The 21,137-nt window shown below is 49.1% G+C and overlaps 1 protein-coding gene across 1 annotated transcript in view; it reads left to right on the forward strand.

Annotated features, from left to right (window-relative positions):
* The window catches only part of LOC144755556 (uncharacterized), a 48,677-nt gene that overhangs the window by 19,052 nt on the left and 8,488 nt on the right, over window positions 1–21,137 (forward strand). Inside the window, exons 2-3 of the mRNA XM_078644610.1 lie at window positions 121–192; window positions 2,534–2,558. Coding sequence (XP_078500736.1) covers window positions 135–192; window positions 2,534–2,558 — 83 coding nt within the window. The 5' untranslated portion in view covers window positions 121–134. The remainder of the gene's footprint in view (window positions 1–120; window positions 193–2,533; window positions 2,559–21,137) is intronic.

Below are 21,137 nucleotides of genomic sequence, written 5' to 3' on the forward strand. Positions count from 1 at the left end.
CTTCTAGAGAAGACATGTCTCCCATGCTTGGCCATGTTTGGTTTTGACAATGACTACGGATGAAATATAACTTTTCCTCACTGAATTCCATCTTTCAGCATGGTTTCTTTCTTCCTACAGGTTGCGTCACTGCCATGGAAGTCTTCTTCAGTTTTCTTTTGCTGGGATCGTCCGTGGCTGGATTTGTTCAAGGTTAGACTTACTCCTAGATTGATTCATGTTTACGCAGCTATGTCATCACACTAGAACCATCAGAGGCATGAGTGACACAGACTAAAAGGACTCTGCCCACACCTTCCACAGGTCAATCCTGTGACTGTGGTTTCAGTTCCATGGGGCAGATTTACAAGCCACTAGCAACACTTTTGCGCTACCGTTGTATCACTTTTGTGCCACAAATGCGGTGTAAAAAATGAGTCAAATTTACAACGTGACGCATCTAGGGAGATGCGTCACCTTGTAAAGCCCTGCGTGACATTATACCTGCACCAGGTATAATGTATGCAGGGTAGGCGTTCCCAGGCAGGAAAGCCTCGTAAAAGTGAGGGTAGTGAAATCTACAAGATTACGCTACATAACGTTTAGGACGCGAGTGCGTCAAAATTATACGCCTGCTTGAAGCAGGCATAAGGAGTGACGCAGTGTATTGGGTATAGGCCTCCCTGTGCATTGCTGGAGTTGCATCATGCTTGCGACACGACTCCAGCAATCCGTGACTTTTCCACCAACAGATGCGTCAGAATTTCTGACGCATGTGTCAATCTTTGTGCCATAGAGCGCCGTATTGTAAATACGGCCCATCAATGGTGGCACAAGGGTTTTTCAAGCAGGAGCAGGGAAACTGACGCATCAATACAGATGCGTCAGCTTCTTGTAAATCTGCCCTTATGTGTTTAGCGGTGCTCAGGTAGCACAGACCTACCTGGGGGCAGGGCTGTACATGGCAGTAGGCAGGGAGAACAGTTGTGTCTCATGAGCTGGGGGTGCAGGGATGATTCAAGTGCAGAGAAGAAAAGAAACGTTGGATGGAAGAGAAGATCTCCACCTTCATAAGATCATCACCTCAGTGACAGGGACAACTTATCGATGAGTGGTGAGAGGGGTGCCCTGGTCTGTCTCATCTTGAGGCTTTGCATGTCCCAGCTTGTGTTCACTTCCTGGCATGGTTGGATTGTATGTCCATGTCGGCATATCCCTTGTGGTCACTGCCTTGGTGGCCATCAGGGTTAGGTTGGTTTGGGTATAGAGGAGATGATAGAAGTTGTAGTTCACATTCCTGTGGGTTTGTGTTTGCATTGTGTACGACAGGACGAAGCTAGTAGTGAACAAGGCTTTGCAACAGATTATCTGTTCTTTTGTATGGGCACATAGACAGGTTCCATTTTAGGTCTGGCATTAGCCAAGACTTTCTGATTTAGTAAAATTATATAAATCATATATTTGCTTCTGGGGGCATTCAGCCAGTCATCTCCATCCATTGACCTGTTGTGTCAATCACATTTTTCTTCCGCTCACTGCAGCATACAGCATGGGGCAGTGGATCCGCCCACTTCCGCCATTGGCTGACTTCACTCTCAGTCACAGCATTCTGCCCTTTCACCAGGAGCACATCCACACGCAAAGTAATTCCTTTCACTGCCAGGGATTACTGAGGCAATGCGTGCTGTCTGACACCCAAAAATATTTTGGATTATTTAATTTTTTGTTTGTTTTGTTAATATTGGCGAGGTCTGGCAATATTTTACAAAACAACGGCTAAACAAAACAAGTACTGACATAGCAAAAAGGCTAGCAGCAGACACCAGACCGATTGACTATGCCAATGCGTGCTTTGACTCGTAGAAAAATAGCTTTTAGAGGTGATTTCTAGAGGTTCATCTTCTTTAGTGAGGCAGTTTTAGGTGATTTTGTTGGAAGTGGTAGAAGGGATGTTCAGGAGTTGGGTCTGCCAGAAAAGAGTTTGCCTAAGTTGAAGAGTCTGGAAGGCCGGTTTGTGGGGAGGGCTCTTGTCAAGTGGTGAACAGTCTGTGTGTGCTCTCTCGTGAAAAGGAAGTCACCATGTTTGCAGGACGCAAGAAGAGAAATGTAAGGCCATAGCTAAGCAGGAAGACTTGGGAAGAAGCAGCAGCGCGCTGAGAACAGGAGGCCGGTCCATCAGATGTGCTTGGAGGAAGGTCTGGGGAGAGCCCAACACCTAGTGGGACGTGGATCTGGGGGAGCGGGCACTGTGGATGGTATATATTTTGGGATTAAGGATGAGGGCTAAAAGAAGGGGTGGTGGTACTGCTCACTGCCCCCTCCCCCTAGCTTTGAAGACCCTTGAATAGCTGACTGTGGTAGGATGTGACACCCTCTTCCCCTGGGTGGCCCGTTGATGATTCTCCCTATTGCTGTAGAGGAGGGGCTGGTGGTTAGGGTTCCAGGAAAGGAGGGCGGAGGAGAATAAGAGTCGCAAAGGGAGCCACCCCGCGTGCCTGTTACTAGCTGGTTGTGTAGTTGCCTCCTGCTAAACTCTTGATGTTTCTTTCCTCAGGTGATGGCTGGGAGCAGGACAACAGGTAAACCACTGAGCGCTCTGCAGCAGCTGCTGTTGTAGTATACTGATCTCTAAAGTACTTCTCACCGAAAAACAGATCTCACTCTAAAGCAAGACTGTGGACATGGTATTTCCATATTTTAATTAGAAGGCATCAAGACGTCAACCTAATGCTCAGGTTGTATGTTTACTTATTAATTTATGTATGTAATTACAAACGTTCTAAAAGCACTTGCAAAGAAAGACTTATTATGGCTCTCTAAATGCACTTAAGGAAGACGTATTATGGCTCTGGGACCCTATTAGGAACAAAGCAGGAACACAGTTAGGTAAAGTATATACAAAAAAGTCTAAAACGATAAAGGGGGTAAAAGATCAGTTTGAAAAGGTAAAGCAGGTGTCATATGCTGCTGGCACCCAGACCCTGCTCAGGTTCCATGAGGTGGCGTGTGACCGCCCATGCTCTCCCTGCAGCACTGCCTCCTTGCAGTCCAGGATAGAACGCAATACATGTCCTTAGATTAATCAGGGATAAAACACAAATTCTTCGGGTTGGGGATTATTCTTTTGCCTCAAACCAAACCCTCTGGCCCAGCTCACTTGCTGCCCTTTCTGTCCCTGCCAGGAACTCTGGAATGTGCAGGTTCAGGAAAGTTGCTAAAGCTCCTTTATGTTTCTAAGGACACTGAGAAGGATTCTCGTCCCACACAGTCACTGGGTTCCTCTTCTCTATGCTACCTCATTCACGCTCCTTGAGTATGGCTACGCCTTATATCTCGGCCTTCGTGAGTGGCCAATCCTTCAACTATGAAGGGTATAAACCAAGGCTCCTGGTCTCAGGACGTTTGGCAGGTTTCAGCGACAAGACACAACCCCCACTGGAGGCCGGTCCAGAGTAGACCCCAACGTCAGGTACTCAGCAGAATCCGTGGAGCTCCCATGAGGCTGCTCCTAAACTGCTCTCCTCCAGACTGCGTGTGGATACCAGTGGCCTCCGTCCCAGAGTGCAGGAAGGGTTATGGCCGATCTCAAAGACATGATGCCAAGGTTTGTCTCAGACACTTTACCTGAGGGGGACGGTCTGACTCCCGCTCTGGTCCCTTCAGGTCAGTGGAATCCTGAAAAACCTGTGAGAAGCTTCTCTCCACCCACACATATAACAAGCCACAAATCCATCTGCTAGGAGGTGAAAGTGGAGCCCCAACCCCACTGAAGTGGACTTCATGATCCATTCAGGTGTTCATGTACTGCCCCTCTCACCCCCTTGCTGACACACTCTCCCCCAGGACTGTTCCACAGGGATCTTTCAGAGAGGTCACAGGATGACGCGGCACAGTTCAAAACCTCACATGAAACTTTCATCCAGGACCTCTAAGGATGCCCTGGCGAAAGCTCTTAACACAATGTACCATATCAAAATAAAAACAACCCTAAGATGCACCCTCAGGGCTTCAGTGATTAGAAATGCAACAAAACACACACAACACTCAGCGCCAGGGAGATCTACAAGCCACCTCTGCTGAAGACTACAATGTCCAATCAAATAAATGTCCAAAACAACTCCAAGAACCATGGCAGATTCATAAAATGAGCTCTACGCAACTGAACCACATGGCATCTAGTCTGCTGCTAAACGCAATGAAGGCATTGGTTTGTTTTCCTAACAAAACAGTATTAACTAAGAAACCTGTGTACACGAGACCCACTCCTCATCAGAATAATTGTAGGTCCAAGTTGGCATCAGACTGAAAAACAGCTGAGCCAGGTCACTGAAGCGATGAAGACAACATTCTCCGAGACTCCATCAACAAAGAACCTTCAACTCTTCAGCAAACCATGTTCGTGACTTATAAAACCCTCTGTGAAAACGACACCTTTTCACTCCACGAAGGATCAATGGGGTCTTGTTAGAGTGGTTGTCTCCTGGCATCGTGCCAAGCTGCCGCCTGCATCAAGTCTGCCAGGGTTGGATAAGTGTCTGAGAGCTGTGTGGCAACCTTAGGACAAGCTTCTAGCTCCTCGCCTGTCGGGCTCTTGGAGAGGCTGCTGTTATAATACTGATCATATCCAGGTGACAATGTCTGCATGTCGAGTCACATCCCCCTGGTCTTTCTGGATTTCTCAGTCATCATAGGTTTATTATGGTCTGTGAAAGTCACAAGTGTTTAAGGAGAGGTTCTCAGCTGGCTTCTTCTTCCTATCAATCAATCAATCAATCAGGTGTTTGTTAAGCACGACTACTCAACCGTAAGGGTCTCAAGGCGCTGGGTGGGGGAGCAGGCTCCAGTCCATCAAGGGGGGGGGTCTGTTGAAGAGCCAGGTTTGAGGTTTCTTGCAAAGATGGGGAGCGATGTTGTCTGTCTGCAGTGGAGCAGCAGGGCGTTCTAGGCTCGGGCCGCGAGGAAGGAGAAGGAGCAGCCTCCCGATCTGGTCTTTTTGGTGTGGGGGACCACTGCGTAGGAGAGCTGGGCAGATCTTAGGGTCCTCTGGGGTGCGTGGAATTTGAGTCGGCTTTTCAGGTATGCTGGTCCAGTGTCGTGGAGAGCCTTGTGGGCATGGGTGAGCATCTTGAAGGTGACTCTAGCTTTGATGGGGAGCCAGTGGAATGTGCGCAGGTGCTGGGAGATGTGGCAGTGTCTTGGCAGGTCGAGGACCAGTCTTGCAGTGGCGTTCTGGATGTTCTGTAGCTTGCGGGTGAGGTTTTTGTTTATTCCGGCGCAGAGTGCGTTGCCGTAGTCGAGTCTGCTGGTGACCAGGGCTTGAGTGGCAGTCTTTCTGTGTTCGAGGGGGATCTATTTGAAGGTCTTACGTAGGAGGCGGAGTGTGTGGAAGCAGGAGGACGAGACGGAGTTGACCTGGTGGTCCATTTTGAGCTCAGGTGTCCAGGATGATTCCCAGGTTGCGTGTGTGGAATGTTGGGGTGGGCAGGCTTCCGAGTGCAGGGGCCACCAGGTGTCGTTCCATGTGTTGGGGTTTGGGCCCATGATGAATACTTCTGTTTTGTTGGTGTTTAGTTGTAGACAGCTGTTTTTCATCCATTTTGAGATGGCTTCCATGCCTTCTCGAAAATTGTGTCTGGCGATATTGGGTTTGATGGATAGGGAGAGGATGAGTTAGGTGTCGTCTGCGTATGACAAAATGTTGAGTCCATAGGTTCTGACGATGGGGTGAGCGGAGCCATGTAGACATTGAAGAGAGTAGGGCTAAGGGAGGACCCCTGGGGGACTCCGCAGATGGTAGGTATAGGGTCAGAGAGGAAGGGTGAGAGTCTGACCCACTGCGTTCTGCCAGAGAGGAAGGAGCGGATCCAGTTGAGTGCCTTGCCTTGGATCCCTGCATCGTGGAGTCTACGTATTAGGAGTGCGGTGAGAGACTGTGTTGAACACCACTGAGAGGTCGAGGAGGACGAGGACTGCTGTTTCTCCTTTGTCCAGTAGGGTGCGGATGTCGTCTGTTGCAGCGAGGAGGGCGGTTTCCAAACTGTGGGTTCGAGGCATATGAGCTACAGATTGTACACTTAGCATTAGATCCCCCCTGGTGTTGGGCTCGGATGATTGCATGTTGTTGTCTTCTTGGAAGAAGTTTTTGTAGTCACGAGATAGGTGACTCCTCCCTTGGACAATAATGTGCATGGGCATCGGCTCCATCCTTAGATTGTTTATTTCCGCCACTAGGTTCGGATGAAAGTTTTCCGCTCCGGCTAGAAATAGACTTTAAAAGCACTCCGAAGCGCAAAAAACTTCCCAAAACTCTCCAAACTACTCTTGATATCGACTAGCATCGTTTCGACTCCATCAGCTCCAGTCTGGTCTGTAAAAAGTTCAATCGGGTCGGGGACAATCGATATTTGCCCGGCGGTATTGCCTCTGTGACCCTCTAGTTATTAAATCAAATGAAGAGGCAGGCGCTGGAGACTGGAAAGCAGGAAACAAGGTTTTTTTATTCTCTCCGGAGGAGAACACAACGAAACGGACAGAAGGTATCGTTCTGAGGTGCTCTAACTGTATTCCTGAGGCCTGGCCTCTTATACACACATTTATGACTTTATTGTAGATTACACATACATGTTAAAGCTTTGATGTACGGAAAAGACATTCTCGGAACTCCCCTTTGGGCCCGTTCCCATACACATTTACAGTTGAAGTCCCCACCCTAGTCACAACAGGTGATGAGCATCGCGCAGCTGGATAATCCGCCGATTCACGGAATGTGGGGGGTTTGATCGGGTCTCATGGGGTGGGGGCTTTGATCAACCCGGGGATTCTTTGATGGGGGAAGCTTTCTATTGTACGGGGAGGGGCAAGGATGGTATCGGCAGAGCTGGGTGTCGGCTTGGGAACGGGGAGGACAAAACGGGCACACGGGGAAAAAGGGGGTTTGCATCTAAGGGCCGGAGATCATGAAAGGAAAGCAGGGAGGTGTCGCGCTGGGAACAGGATGAGGGCCTGGGGCAGAGCAGCGCCGAAGAGGGGTTTATGACTCAAGGCAGGTGCAAGCAGGGGGTGGTCAGCGTGCAGGCTTAGCGAAGGCAAAGGGCTATGTCAGGGGCCAGCGGCATGCAAAAGGGTTCGTTCTGATCGGGGCATCTTAAAATGGCGGGCGCGCACGACAAAAGTGTGGCATCAGGGGAAGAGGCAAGATGGCGCAGATAATGTTCACCAAAACGTACTAATTTTCAACAGTCCTCCCTTTAACATATTCAAGACATCTTGCTGGTTCATTTTCTACTCGGGTCTATTGTGGTGGGCATGAGAAGGAAAACGGTAGGAACCCTAGATGAAAAAAATTGTAAACAATACATTTTGAGATTTCTAGTTTTTAGGGGGTGGGCCTATTTGATAAACTTTGATAAACTTGTTCAGCAGGAAAGTCATAGGAATGTAATACAAAAAACGGTTCTGTAGCGAGCAGCAAGTACATATCATAACGTGAACTGGCAGGTTATTACATATTTCAGATTCGGATTGGAGCAGGATCAATACAATGGCGGCTGGGAGAGAAATGAGGCATAGCAAAAACGGTGATTGTGGATGTCAAATGTTCGAAGTTTTACGCGTTCTCATTGTTCTTTGTGGTCTTTCGTTGGCGCTGTTGAGCACCGGCGGTGGAGCTACGAGTCCAGCTCTGTTCTAAGTTCTGCGTTGCAGGGCACGACCCTTTCCTCGCGTTTTTGGTCGGTAAGGTCCTTTTCGCCTTGTGTCCTTTGAGGTGATTGTCAGAAAGTTCCGATGGAAGAAGAGCGTTCAAAACAGTCCATAGGGTAGGTCAGAGGAAAAAGGGGGATGGAGCAAGGCCAAATTGGGAACAAACTAGGGGAACGAGAGACTTCAAATAGGCGGGCGTGTGACAGAATTCAGAGAGCGGGGACTTGTCGACAGGCACTGGACGTCGAGCAGGGGCATCAGGTCGACCCTTTCTTTTCATGCTGTCGAAAACAGTGCCTCGTCCTGCAGCTCTTTTCTGTCGTGGTCTCGCCTTGGCTAATGTCGCAGGTGTTCCTTAGTCTGCAGTCAGGCCTCGTGCTCCCACATCCGGTCCTTCTCTCCTCCAACAGCAGTACCCTTAAACAAGTTTGAAAAGACAGTCTTTAGAAAATTTGCAGATGGAGATAATCAAAAAGTCTATTTCTCTCCCAGCTCCAGGCAAAGAATGAAAATGCTCGTTCTCACAACTGGCATATGAAATGACCGGTGACGGGCCTGTTGGATTTACTTATGACTTTCCTTCATAATTAGTTCACGACAGTTCATCTGATGGTGACCCACCTTCGTGAGACGAACCTGGCGAAGATATGCTGTTCTCTAGAGTTTTACATTTACAAAGGGTACTGTGAGTCATCAACATGGTACTACACAGGTATTTTGCTGAGAGACGAACATGACTAAAACATCTCCTTTCTATAGATGCATCCTGCTTTTAAACTACTACGGGGTTCATTTCGGTTGTTTCTTTACCTTGGGCTAATCTGTTAACCTTGTAAAACATCATTCTGGATCCTACGTAACCTTTTACAGCCCGATTACTTAATCAGGAAGGACAGGGGTTTTATGGGAAACAACCAGGGACATATACAGGGGAGGTAACGGGGGTGATCATTTTTTTTTTTTTTTGGCTTGGGTATTGCGACAATTCGGGGAGGGGAGGGTCGCGTATTCTGAGGTCCTTGTTTTATACTATAGGAGCCGTTGACATGTAGTTCCCTTATTTCGGGTCAGATTAGGGAACCTCTGTCGTCTTACCTGTCCTTTCCCTTACGGCCCCACCTGGGTTCATTGACCTCTAGCGGAAAAGGAGAGGTAACGACGCGGTCTCAGGGTGATTGTATTAAAGACAAGTTTTTGTGCAAATACTGACGGTATTTGAAGCCAATTAGGTGGGGTGCTAGGGGTGGCAGTCTGCCAATTTCGGGGCTAACCACTCGGAAGAGTGGGAGTGCAGAAATAGAGAGAGAGAGAGAGAGAGAGAGAGAGAGAGAGAGTGAGAGAGAGAGAGAGAGAGAGAGAGAGAGAGAGAGAGAGAGAGAGAGAGAGAGAGAGAGAGAGAGAGTGAGTGAGAGTGCAACGGCAGGCTAAATAGTACACGTGCAACAGAGAGGGTGGCAGTGTATTCAAGAAAGGCTATTTAGTGCATTACACAGTAAAGGGCATTCGCGGGTCTGCGTTAGGATCTTGTAATCATGCAGTTTGAGCATTAGACAGGGTAGAGGGGACGCGCCTTGAGAAGAAGGAAAGAAGAAAGGAGGTACCATTTTGTCGCACTTTTCGCATTCTCGGTCCTTCGACCAGTTGGGTCGACGCCTCAGTCACACACACACATTACCTCATAGTTTCGCATCATACGTGACATGGGTTCATTCGTCCGGTCTGGTTTAAGGGTGATCACTTTGTATCAGGGTTGTGCTAATTTTTCGGGTTTGTTCGGTACGTGAGTAGTCTGCAGGCATGCTTAGACGCCACCTTGCGGCGCTAGTCCGTTTCGTGCATTAGACATGGCAAGGTTTCGGATCTTCGCCACACCTCGGCTGTAATCTCTGATGTAACCTGCAGAGGGAGGAAAAAAAAAAGGGGGGGGGGGTGGGAGACAGCATTCGCGCACATTCAAATACATGGATTCATAAGTCCTTTACTTACCTCTTACTCGTCTTTCCTCCTCGGGGCAGGGTCCCTGGGGATATGGTTTCTGGAGTCGAGGGGGGGGGGTAGTGTGTTCATATAGGTCGTGTGCGGGGAAACGTAAAAAGGAAACCAGAGGTGCCTAGTGCGAGGTATCTAGTCAAAAGGATGTATCTCACTATCGGGGTCCTTAAACCTCTTTCAACGCTGTGGCGTTCTAAGGTTTTTCGGTTCTTGGGCCCCTGATACTTTGGAACGTGGTACTTTATAATATTTACATTATTTTATTTCTCCCTCCTTTTACATTCCCTCATTTACACCGTTCGTTTTACCCATCCTTGGAAGTCAAGGTCTTCCTCTACGCGAGAGTTCATGGGTCAGTTGCGTACTTTGAAGGCGGAGTGTCGTGTTGTTGATCCGATCCGTCCTCCAGGGCTGGGTAACCATCTTCCTTTAACCTTAAAGAGAGAGCAGAGTAGGGTGCACAGAAAAAAACTTTCCCACCGATCCCACATTTTTTTTAAAATAAAGCATGCAATACCCGTCCATAGTTTCAAAGACTTTATTTTGCAAAATCATTTCAGCATATGGATTATGAGGGTGCGGTCGTATTTGGCCGGTCGTGGCAATGGCTAAAGTGCATACAGTGGGGGGTTTCGCTTGCAGCAATAAAAACATCGGAAAGTTTTACTCGTTCATTTGTAAGTAACTAAAACGTCTAAATTGGTTGGGGGTTCGGGGGCATTTATTTTCCTATATGCATACCGTACGTGAGCGTCGTAAATGAGGTTTACATCAGTTATAAAAATATAATACATTGTACATTTGTAATCAACATTTGTAACGGGGATCCTTTCATACTGTTCGTCGTGTGAGTTCTCCTTGTCTTTTCTAGCCAAGTGTACAAAGGATCATATAAAATCTCAGAACATCAAGTTTATATTAGTGCGAAGGAACACCACGAGGTGTTCGTAAGTTCCGATTGATACCAGCGCCATTTTGGGCGGGGCCGGCACAGTCCGGAAGCAGCATCAGGGGGAAATGTTTCCATTACTGGCAGTTTGGACCAGAGTCCTTTTCGGCAGTTCTAGAATTCACGCTAACAGAAGGTGTGGCAATGTCATGTTTGTTTCGTTGGCGATCAAGGCAGCCGTCCCTTACCGGAAACCTGCAAAGGCCGAAGGTTCCGCCGGGGACCTTTGTATGATCTTCAAGGCTGCGGAGATGCTGTCGGAGATGGGGGCTCGTGCTCCATGGGACAAATGTTCGAGTTATATGGCTGGCCAAAGTTACTCTAGTGGCCGGGGCCCGCCTTCCAGCGGATCCAGACGCCATTTTGAGGCCCTACAGGGGCCACTCTCGTCGAGTTTGCAAGAATGGAAGAGATCCTTCGGAGTGAAAGGAAGAGGTCCCTGTTTTGTGTAAGCGGGACGTTCAGCTGGGGTGCAGCTGTGATGCCCCCACCTGGGGGGGCGAGGGAGACTCGTTCACATCGTCTCCTTCTCCCGGTGCACTCCATGCCGCTCCTTTTCATCGCCCCGCATGAAGGTCTCTCCACATCCGGTGTTCCCCAAGTGCCACCATTGTACGTTCGGTGCTGCGCAAGTACTGGGGTGCCACCATTGTACGTTCGGTGCTGCGCAAGTACTGGGGTGCCACCATTGTACGTTCGGTGCTGTGGAAGTATTGGCACCATCGCCTGACTGGGGGTGTTCGGCGTCGGGCCGGGGGCTGGGAAACCTCCTATCGGTGGAGGTGGGAGAGGCTCGTCCGCGTCGCCTCTCCCTCCCAGCCCAACTTGGACAAATTGTTGTGGAGGTACGTGCAGGACATCCCGCCGTCCAGGGCTGCTGCGGCTGTGACGGAAGAGAAAAGGAAGAGGTGCCTCGTTCTCCTCTGGACATGTGGCGGGACTACCTTAGTCTTTCCAGGCCCGTTGCGGCCGGCCAAGGAGACATGTGGCAGGACTACCTGCAAATGCCCAGGCTGCGGGCTCCTGCCTCTCCTCCGGCTCCCCCATACGTTAAGATTTCCTGACCAAGAGTTGGCGGCCGGGCTCGCCTTATATGGGTTGCCGTTGGTTGGGCGTAGCCGTAACCCTGCCCTACTTTGGAAGGTTCCAGAATGGGGGGGGGGGCGAATGTTCTGTTTGACTTTCATTTTCTACAGTTTATCGTTATTATTCCTTGTTTGTTGTGTTAAATTAAAAGTTCAAGTTCATTAATGGTCTACGGATTTTGTTTTACCATTTCTTTCTTTCCAGGTTGCTTTTATGCTAAGTTTCTGCTAACAGAGGTCGAGTAACACGGAAACACGTGTAGAGGGATGACGCAGATTTGTACATTACATACACACAAACTCAGACGGGGGACAGTACAAGTACGACATACAAAGACCCAAGACAAATATAAAAACAGTTATTGGTCATAATTATCTCTTTCCGTCTGTGAATTTTAAACGAGGCTGGGTTCCCGTCTTGACATTGCCCGACCTAGGAGAACTTGAGCATGCCGCTGAGATTTTCCTGGCGAAATCTGTGCCATCGGGCATAATCAAACGTGGTAGTTCTGTCTGGTCTGTCTATGTAAGTCGGGTTCTTCTTTGTCTCGCGCCTTTTCTCGTACTGTCGGTCTGTCGTTCTTGTCGGCCCTTTGCCTTTACTCACGCTCAGTAGAGTCGGGCATTGGGCTTTCCAGTGTCCGACATACCTACAAAAAGCGCATTGGTCTGACCCTAAGTCTGGTCGTCCTTTGCATAGTGTCGGGGGATAAGTTGTGGGTAGCGGTGTCCTGGGGTTGTCCTGTCGGTATATTTCTCTACTTGGTTTGTCCTCGTCTTTTCTCTGTCGTTTCGTAGCCTCTCTGCGCCACATACCGAGACTGTCGAGCATAATTGGCGTTGTACGTTTCTATTTTATCAAGGTCAAAGGATCCTGCCAGTGGCCACTGTTTGTCTTGACTCTCTTCGGTATACCTGTGCCATAATTTATTATAAGCTATGGTGACTAACCCATAGTTTATGAATATGTCCTTATTAGGGGTGCCTTCTAGTGGAGCTATATGGTCCACCTCTAACACCCGGTCCGGGCTAAACAGGCTATTTATCAGTGGGGAGAAGACAGACATGACGGCTCGTAACGAGGGACTAAAAAGTCAGCACTGCCTATCTTATCACTAGGTGCAAAGACTAGACAGAATATTTCTATTCTACGTTGTTTGCAGGCAGTGAATACCTCATGGACCAAAAAACCAAAAGACCAATAAATAACAATGGGGAGAATGAGTAGGTCCGCAAAGATCTGCGTTACCTACCCTTTTCACTATCTGCAAAAAGGGTGGTCACTTCCCTGTTTGCAGACAGGGAATCTCCAGGAAACAATATTTTTGCGAACAACAGTTCAGTTTCAAGCAATTATTAAGTGGGGGAGAAAGAAAACAAGCACGGCTGCTACCCTACCTATCCTCCACTGCTTGCAAAGAGAGAGAGCCTGTTGTTTCTCCGTTTGCAGACAGTGAATCTCCAAAATAAAAAAAATAAAAATAAAACGAGCAATACTAGTATTTTTGAACAATCAAGCAATCAAACAAATTTTTTCGCAACTTGTCGTGGCAACACGACCTTACCCGGACCATGTGGACAGTTTCTTGTCTTCCGAATCCAGCGCCCGATCGTCCTCTTTTTCTCGTATTTCTCACGGCACTCCTGATGGTTCCCAGTCAGGACCGTAGATCACTCGAGAGAGGTCTGTTCGGAACTAGTGAAGTTCGGATGATCGGCTGCCAGACGAGGGTCTATTGGGCAAGAGCTCTCCCGATCGTTGCAGTCGTTCACTCTGTCGTCGGGACCTCTCCCACTGGATCCACGAGTCGCTGATGGGCCCCACGCTTGGGACGCCAATTGTAAAAAGTTCAATCGGGTCGGGGACAATCGATATTTGCCCGGCGGTATTGCCTCTGTGACCCTCTAGTTATTAAATCAAATGAAGAGGCAGGCGCTGGAGACTGGAAAGCAGGAAACAAGGTTTTTTTATTCTCTCCGGAGGAGAACACAACGAAACGGACAGAAGGTATCGTTCTGAGGTGCTCTAACTGTATTCCTGAGGCCTGGCCTCTTATACACACATTTATGACTTTATTGTAGATTACACATACATGTTAAAGCTTTGATGTACGGAAAAGACATTCTCGGAACTCCCCTTTGGGCCCGTTCCCATACACATTTACAGTTGAAGTCCCCACCCTAGTCACAACAGGTGATGAGCATCGCGCAGCTGGATAATCCGCCGATTCACGGAATGTGGGGGGTTTGATCGGGTCTCATGGGGTGGGGGCTTTGATCAACCCGGGGATTCTTTGATGGGGGAAGCTTTCTATTGTACGGGGAGGGGCAAGGATGGTATCGGCAGAGCTGGGTGTCGGCTTGGGAACGGGGAGGACAAAACGGGCACACAGGGAAAAAGGGGGTTTGCATCTAAGGGCCGGAGATCATGAAAGGAAAGCAGGGAGGTGTCGCGCTGGGAACAGGATGAGGGCCTGGGGCAGAGCAGCGCCGAAGAGGGGTTTATGACTCAAGGCAGGTGCAAGCAGGGGGTGGTCAGCGTGCAGGCTTAGCGAAGGCAAAGGGCTATGTCAGGGGCCAGCGGCATGCAAAAGGGTTCGTTCTGATCGGGGCATCTTAAAATGGCGGGCGCGCACGACAAAAGTGTGGCATCAGGGGAAGAGGCAAGATGGCGCAGATAATGTTCACCAAAACGTACTAATTTTCAACAGGTCGTCGGCGCGCGCCGTTGGGCCTATCCACGCCGTGAGGCCTACACCACATGGAAAGGACGCCATTCAAGAAATGCCCCGGGTGTGGAGCAAAGTTTCCACACAGTGACCACCACGAGGTCTGTAACCTGTGCTTATTGCCAGAACACGACGATTCCAGCTGTACAGGCTGCGCGCTCTTTCGATCCAAGAAAACCATCCGAGATCGGAGGGCCCGTCGACACGACATGCAGAGATCAGCTCCGGAACTGTTGGATATCTTCGAGGAGGAGGTTCCGCTCGTTCCCGAAGAAGATTCCGATGATCTCCAGATCGTATCAGAGACAGACGACTCAGATGACTCCATACCATCGGGTCAGCGCGTGAGTACTACTGCCCCTGCACCACACACAGCACCCATGATCGAAGGCAAAGGTCAACACTCCGCCTCCGGGGCCCAGTCGAGTCTGCTGGTGACCAGGGCTTGAGTGGCGGTCTTTCTGTGTTTGAGGGGATCCATTTGAAGGTCTTACGTAGGAGGCGGAGGGTGTGGAAGCAGGAGGACGAGACGGAGTTGATCTGGTGGTCCATTTTGAGCTCTGGTGTCCAGGATGATTACCAGGTTGTGTGCGTGGTCTGTTGGGGTGGGCAGTATTCCGAGTGCAGGGGCCACCAGGTGTCGTTCCATGCGTTGGGCCCATGATGAGTACTTCTGTTTTGTTGGTGTTTAGTTGTAGGCAGCTGTTTTTCATCCATTTTGCGACTGCTTCCATGCCTTCTCGAAAATTGTGTCTGGCGATATTAGGTTTGTTGGATAGGGAGAGGATGAGTTGGGTGTCGTCTGCGTATGACAAAATGTTGAGTCCGTAGGTTCTGACGATGGGGTGAGCGGAGCCATGTAGACATTGAAGAGAGTAGGGCTAAGGGAGGACCCCTGGGGGACTCCGCAGATGGTAGGTATAGGGTCAGAAAGGAAGGGTGGGAGTCTGGCCCGCTGTGTTCTGCCGGAGAGGAAGGAGTGGATCCAGTTGAGTACCTTGCCTTGGATCCCTGCATCGCGGAGTCTACGTATTAGGGGTGCTGTGAGAGACTGTGTCGAACAACGTTGAGAGGTCGAGGAGGATGAGGGCTGCTGTTTCTCCTTTGTCCAGTAGGGTGCGGATGTCTTCTGTTGCAGCGAGGAGGGCGGTTTCCGAACTGTGGGTTCGAGGCATATGAGCTGCAGATTGTACACTTAGCATTAGATCGCCACCTGGTGTTTGGCTTGGATGATTGCATGTTGTTGTCTTCTTGGAAGAAGTCTTTGTAGTCACGAGATAGGTGACTCCTCCCTTGGACAATAGTGTGCATGGGCATCGGCTCCATCCTTAGATTGTTTATTTCCGCCGCTGGGTTCGGATGAAAGTTTTCCGCTCTGGCTAGAAATAGACTTTTCAAGCACTTCGAAGCCCAAAAAACTTCCCAAAACTCTCCAAACTACTCTCGATATTGACTAACAACGTTTCGACTCCATCAGCTCGATTCCGGTCGTCGACGCGGGCCGTTGGGCCTATCCACGCCATGAGGCCTACACCACATGGAAAGAACGCCATTCAAGAAATACCCCGGGTGTGGAGCAAAGTTTCCACACAGTGACCACCACGAGGTCTGTAACCTGTGCTTATCGCCAGAACACGACGAATCCAGCTGTACAGGCTGCGCGTCCTTTCGATCCAAGAAAACCATCCGAGATCGGAGGGCCCGTCGACACGACATGCAGAGATCAGCTCCGGAACCGTTGGATATCTTCGACGAGGAGGTTCTGCTCGTTCCCGAAGAAGATTCAGATGATCTCCAGATCGTATCAGAGGCAGATGACTCAGATGACTCCATACCATCGGGTCAGCGCGTGAGTACTACTGCCCCTGCACCACACACAGCACCCATGATCGAAGGCAAAGGTCAACACTCCGCCTCCGGGGCTCAGTCGCAACCGAAAATCCACTTCGACAGCCCCGCCATCGAGCCCGGCTCCGAAGAAAATAACTAAGCCTTCCGGTAGCTCGGTTCCGAGCAAGCCACACGTGCCGATCCCACCAGCTCCCTCGGCACCGAAACCGAAAGAAGTCTCGGCTCCGAAACCGTAGACTTCTAAAGACAAGGGTACGAAGCCAGCGACCGACACCTCGAAGCCTACGAGACCAGCTTCCACTCCGAAGACATCGTCTTCGATGCCGAAACCGACAAGGCCTGATTCCGATGCGCAAAAGCCCTCGAAACAGCCTACCACACCGAAAACAACACCTTCGGTGCCAAAAATTACGCCAAAGGACACTGTAACTACTCCTAAGGCTAAAGACAAGCAGCAACCTCGTCCGGTACCGAAAAAATCGACACCGAGAAAGGTTTCTCAAGGAGAAGAACTCTTCCAGCCAGATCCTCTCCAAAAGAAGATCTACATTGACCCAAAGACAGGTCACGTGTCCACTACACCACACAAGAAGAGGAAGGCAGATGACACACCCACACCTGTGGTCCCTGCCTCGAAGAAGGACTCTGCCACATCCCCTATGCACCCTTCTTCACCAATACTTCCTTCTCCTTTATCTCCTGCTCCTCTAAACATTTCACCACAAATGTATCCTTCTCGTTCTCCTCTGTTACCTCCACACTCACCTGAAAGTGATGATGAGTATAGTTTAGAAGGAGGGATAGACACAGATGAGCCTTTCCCAGACCCTACATTCCTGACCCACAGTCATACCCATCAAAACCTTCTCCCCCAGAAGATAACATTGGCTTTGGGCACCTATTGATCCCGCTAAATGGAAGAGGTTTGCCATTTACAGCAACAATAACCAAATTGATGCCCTGGATGCTTCCATCCAGAATATCATTTGTTACCTTTTACATTTACAAAGGTGTAACTTAGCATATTCATCCATACGCTTACATCTTGCAGCAATTGCAGCATATTTACAAAATAGACAACATTTGTCTCCTTTCAGAGTGCCTGCAATTAAAGCATTTATGGAAGGGTTAAAGAGAATCATTCCTCCCAGGTTGCCACCTTCTCCAGTATGGAACCTAAACGTTGTTCTTACAAGACTCATGGGACCCCCTTTCGAGCCTTTACATAATTGTGAACTACAATTCCTTACATGGAAAACAGCTTTCCTTATTGCTATTACCTCCCGTAAGTGAGATACAAGCATTTACTATACTAAAATCCTTTTTACAACTACATCGTAACAAAGTGGTCTTACGAGCTAATCCAAAATTCCTTCCAAAAGTCATAACTCCTTTTCATTTAAACCAATCTGTCGAGTTACCTGTGTTTTTCCAAAACCCAGACTCTGTGGCAGAAAGGGCTCTACACACATTAGATGTTAAAAGAGCTCTTCTCTACTATATAGATAGAACTAAGTCTTTTAGAAAAACAAAACAACTGTTTGTTTCTTTCTCTCCACCACACAAAGTCAACCCCATCTCTAATGGTGGAATTGCAAGGTGGATTGTAAGAATGTATAAAAATATGCTATCAAAAAGCAAACGTACATTAACAGTTCATCCTAGAGCACACTCAACACGCAAACTAGGAGCCTGTATGGCTTTCTTGGGAAACATCCCCCTAGAGGACATATGCAAAGCAGCAACATGGTCTACAACACACACCTTCACTAAACACTACTGTGTTGATGTGCAAGCCAAGCAGCAAGCTGCAGTAGGCCAAGCTGTCCTTAAAACTCTTTTTCAAACAACTGCAACGGATACAGGTGACAACCGCTAGGGGAGACACTGCTGCACAATCGATGCTAAGTGTACAATCTGCAGCTCATATGCCTCGAATGGAAAATGCTACTTACCAGTATGCATCTGTTCTTGGCATGTAGAGCTGCAGAGTTGTACATGCCCTCTCGCCTCCCCGGGACCTGTATCTGTTCCAGTTTTATCTTACTTAGATGCACACACATGGACATATTTTCTTTACTTCTACTAACTCCATCATTTCCCATCATGGCGAAAAACAATCTAAGGATGAGCCGATGCCCATGCACACTATTGCTCAAGGGAGGAGTCACCTATCTCGTGACTACAAAGACTTCTTCCAAGAAGACAACAACATGCAATCATCCGAGCCCAACACCAGGTGGCGATCTAATGCTAAGTGTACAACTCTGCAGCTCTACATGCCAAGAACAGATGCATACTGGTAAGTAGCATTTTCCTTTTTGTCTGAGGCCAAATTGGGAGGAGTCGAGGATGTTGTGCTCTTCAATAAATGTGGCGAGGTGGCTGTTGATGGCTTTCTCGATGACTTTTGCTGGGAACAGGAGCAGGGAGATGGGTCTGTAGTTTTTTAGGTCAGTGGGGTCCGCCGAGGGTTCCTTCAGGAGGGGGGTAACCTCTGCGTGTTTCCAGTCGTCAGGGAATGTGGCGGTTTCCAGGGAGCGGTTGATGGTGTGGCAGAGCATGGGTGCGATGGTGTTGACGGCTCTGTTGAAAATATGTGGGGGCAGAGGTCTGTGGGGGCCCTGGAGTGGATTGACTTCATCGTCTTCAGTGTGTCTTCGGTGGTGAGGGCTGTCCAGTTGTTGATCGCTGGCTCCAGGGGGTTGGGGTGGTTGGTGAGGGTTCAGTGTATTGGTTGTCTTCATCGAAGTTGTCATAGATGCTCTTGATTTTGTAGTGGAAAAAGGTGCTGAGTTTGTCGTAGAGGTCTTGTGAGGTAGGGATGTCAGTGGACTCGCTGGTGGGTTGGGCTAACTCCTTGATGATGTTGAAGAGATCTTTGCTGTTGTGTGCGTCAGTGGAGAGTCTGTCTTCAATCGATTTTTTCCCTCGTTTTTCTGATGAGTTATTGGTGGGCATTGGTGGCGGCTCTGAAGTTGTTGTAGGCTTCTGTGGATTTGGTGTTCTTCCAGGCCTTTTCGAGGCGGTGGCAAGTGCGTTCGGACCCTCGAAGTTCGGTGGTAAACTCTTCGCACACCGGGGTTAGTTCCCTCTCATCTGTGGTGCTCCTCGGGGGTCTGTTCTTGCACCACACTGGTCATTCTTTACATGGAATGAAATAGCATTCAGCTTTAAGTACTGTAGCACCAGCGTCCTCTCTTCCTTCATTCATCCATTAATCCTCTGGTGTTGGCAAATATACTGCAAACCTGGATAATTAAAAACCTGAGCCCAAAACTTCAGAACTGGCAAGGCTGCGCCTCCATCCTCTGAGAACTCCTTCCGGGTCAACTGAGACATTCAGACCATCTTGTGCAATTCTGCACCAAGTTTAAACTTTATCAGGTCCACAATAAACACCACATTTATTGTTCAACTCTCTGTTCACTCTGTTGTCACTCTCTCGACCTGGAATCTCCTGAGGGTCCCCTCCTTGCTCCCAGGGTTATTCACCCACATCCTCTTACTTCTGGTATGGCTGCCCCTACTTCTCTTCTCTCCTACTCTCTCCATGACAGGTCAATGCCGTCTCGTCCTCCATCTTCAACACCCTCTGCATGCTCCGCAATATCTACAGGTGGATCCCCACTGAAACAAGAAGAACGGTCACCCAGGCCTTCGTCAGCAGCAGGTTGGACTATGGAAACTCCCTCTACGCAGGAGTCAACTCCAAAACGACTTCAACGCATTCAAAACGCCTCTGCATGCCTGATCCTCGATATCCCTCGCTGCAGCCACATCACACCTCACCTGAGAGACCTGCACTGGCTCCCCGTCATCAAGAGGATCACCTTCAAGCTCCTCACCCACAAACACAAGGCACTCCACAACACCGGACCAGCATACCTCAACAGACGACTCAATTCTATACCCCCAACCGCCAACTTAGCTCTGCCGACCTCGCCCTCGCCACCATCGCCCGAATCCGAAGAGCGACCTCCGGCGGCAGATCGTTCTCCTACCTCGCCACCAAGACCTGGAACACCCTCCCCATCCTCCTACGGCAGACCCAGGACCTGCTGACCTTCAGAAGACTACTCAAGACCTGGCTATTTGATCAGTAGCAGCGCCTTGAGGCCCCCAAGGGTGAGTAGTACGTTTTACAAATGTTTTGATTGATTGATTGATTTCTAGCTGCAAGGATTCTCAATTGTCCCTCTGCCCTTGTGATGGTTTTTACACAAATTCATTCTTGGACCTCTTTTCTCTTTCTTTCTTCTTCTTCCCGGGACTGCCGCATCCTCGGGTACCTCACTCTGGATCTGTGCCCTCCTACTGATACCCAAAGCCTCTGCTACTCTCCTGTATCCAGTGTCCTCTTCAGATTCTCAACACGTTCTCTAGTCCACATTAATTTGGATATATTGACTTCTACAAAATGTTCTTGTTTGCTCAGTTGATGACATCTACCAGGGTTCTCTGGCAGGAATGCTATGAATCTCTACTGCGCACTCCCACATCAAATCCAAAACATGAAAAATAATAAAGAGATTAGCAGTAAAAGGAAGACTTTTCTGAGGAGTGTATGATGACACGCTAGCTCTAAAGACAATGGTAACTCATTCGGCTTTACCTCTGTGTAGGGTTAAGGGCCTTGCAGCCAACCCCCTGCGGGTGACCAGGCTTGAACCCTACACAGAGCAGGTCCTAGCTGGGTGGACTACAGCTCCCTAACCTAACGGAGATTTACTCCAGTGACGATCAAGAATTGTGTCTTGTCCTTCAAAAATTAGAAGTCATTCGCCCATGAATGGCCCAAGGCTCTTTCCCAGTGGTAATAGCCGCATCATGTTTGCATAGGGCAGCGCC

Source organism: Lissotriton helveticus, chromosome 5_1 (genome assembly GCF_964261635.1).
Source record: "Lissotriton helveticus chromosome 5_1, aLisHel1.1, whole genome shotgun sequence".
NCBI lineage: Eukaryota > Metazoa > Chordata > Amphibia > Caudata > Salamandridae > Lissotriton > Lissotriton helveticus.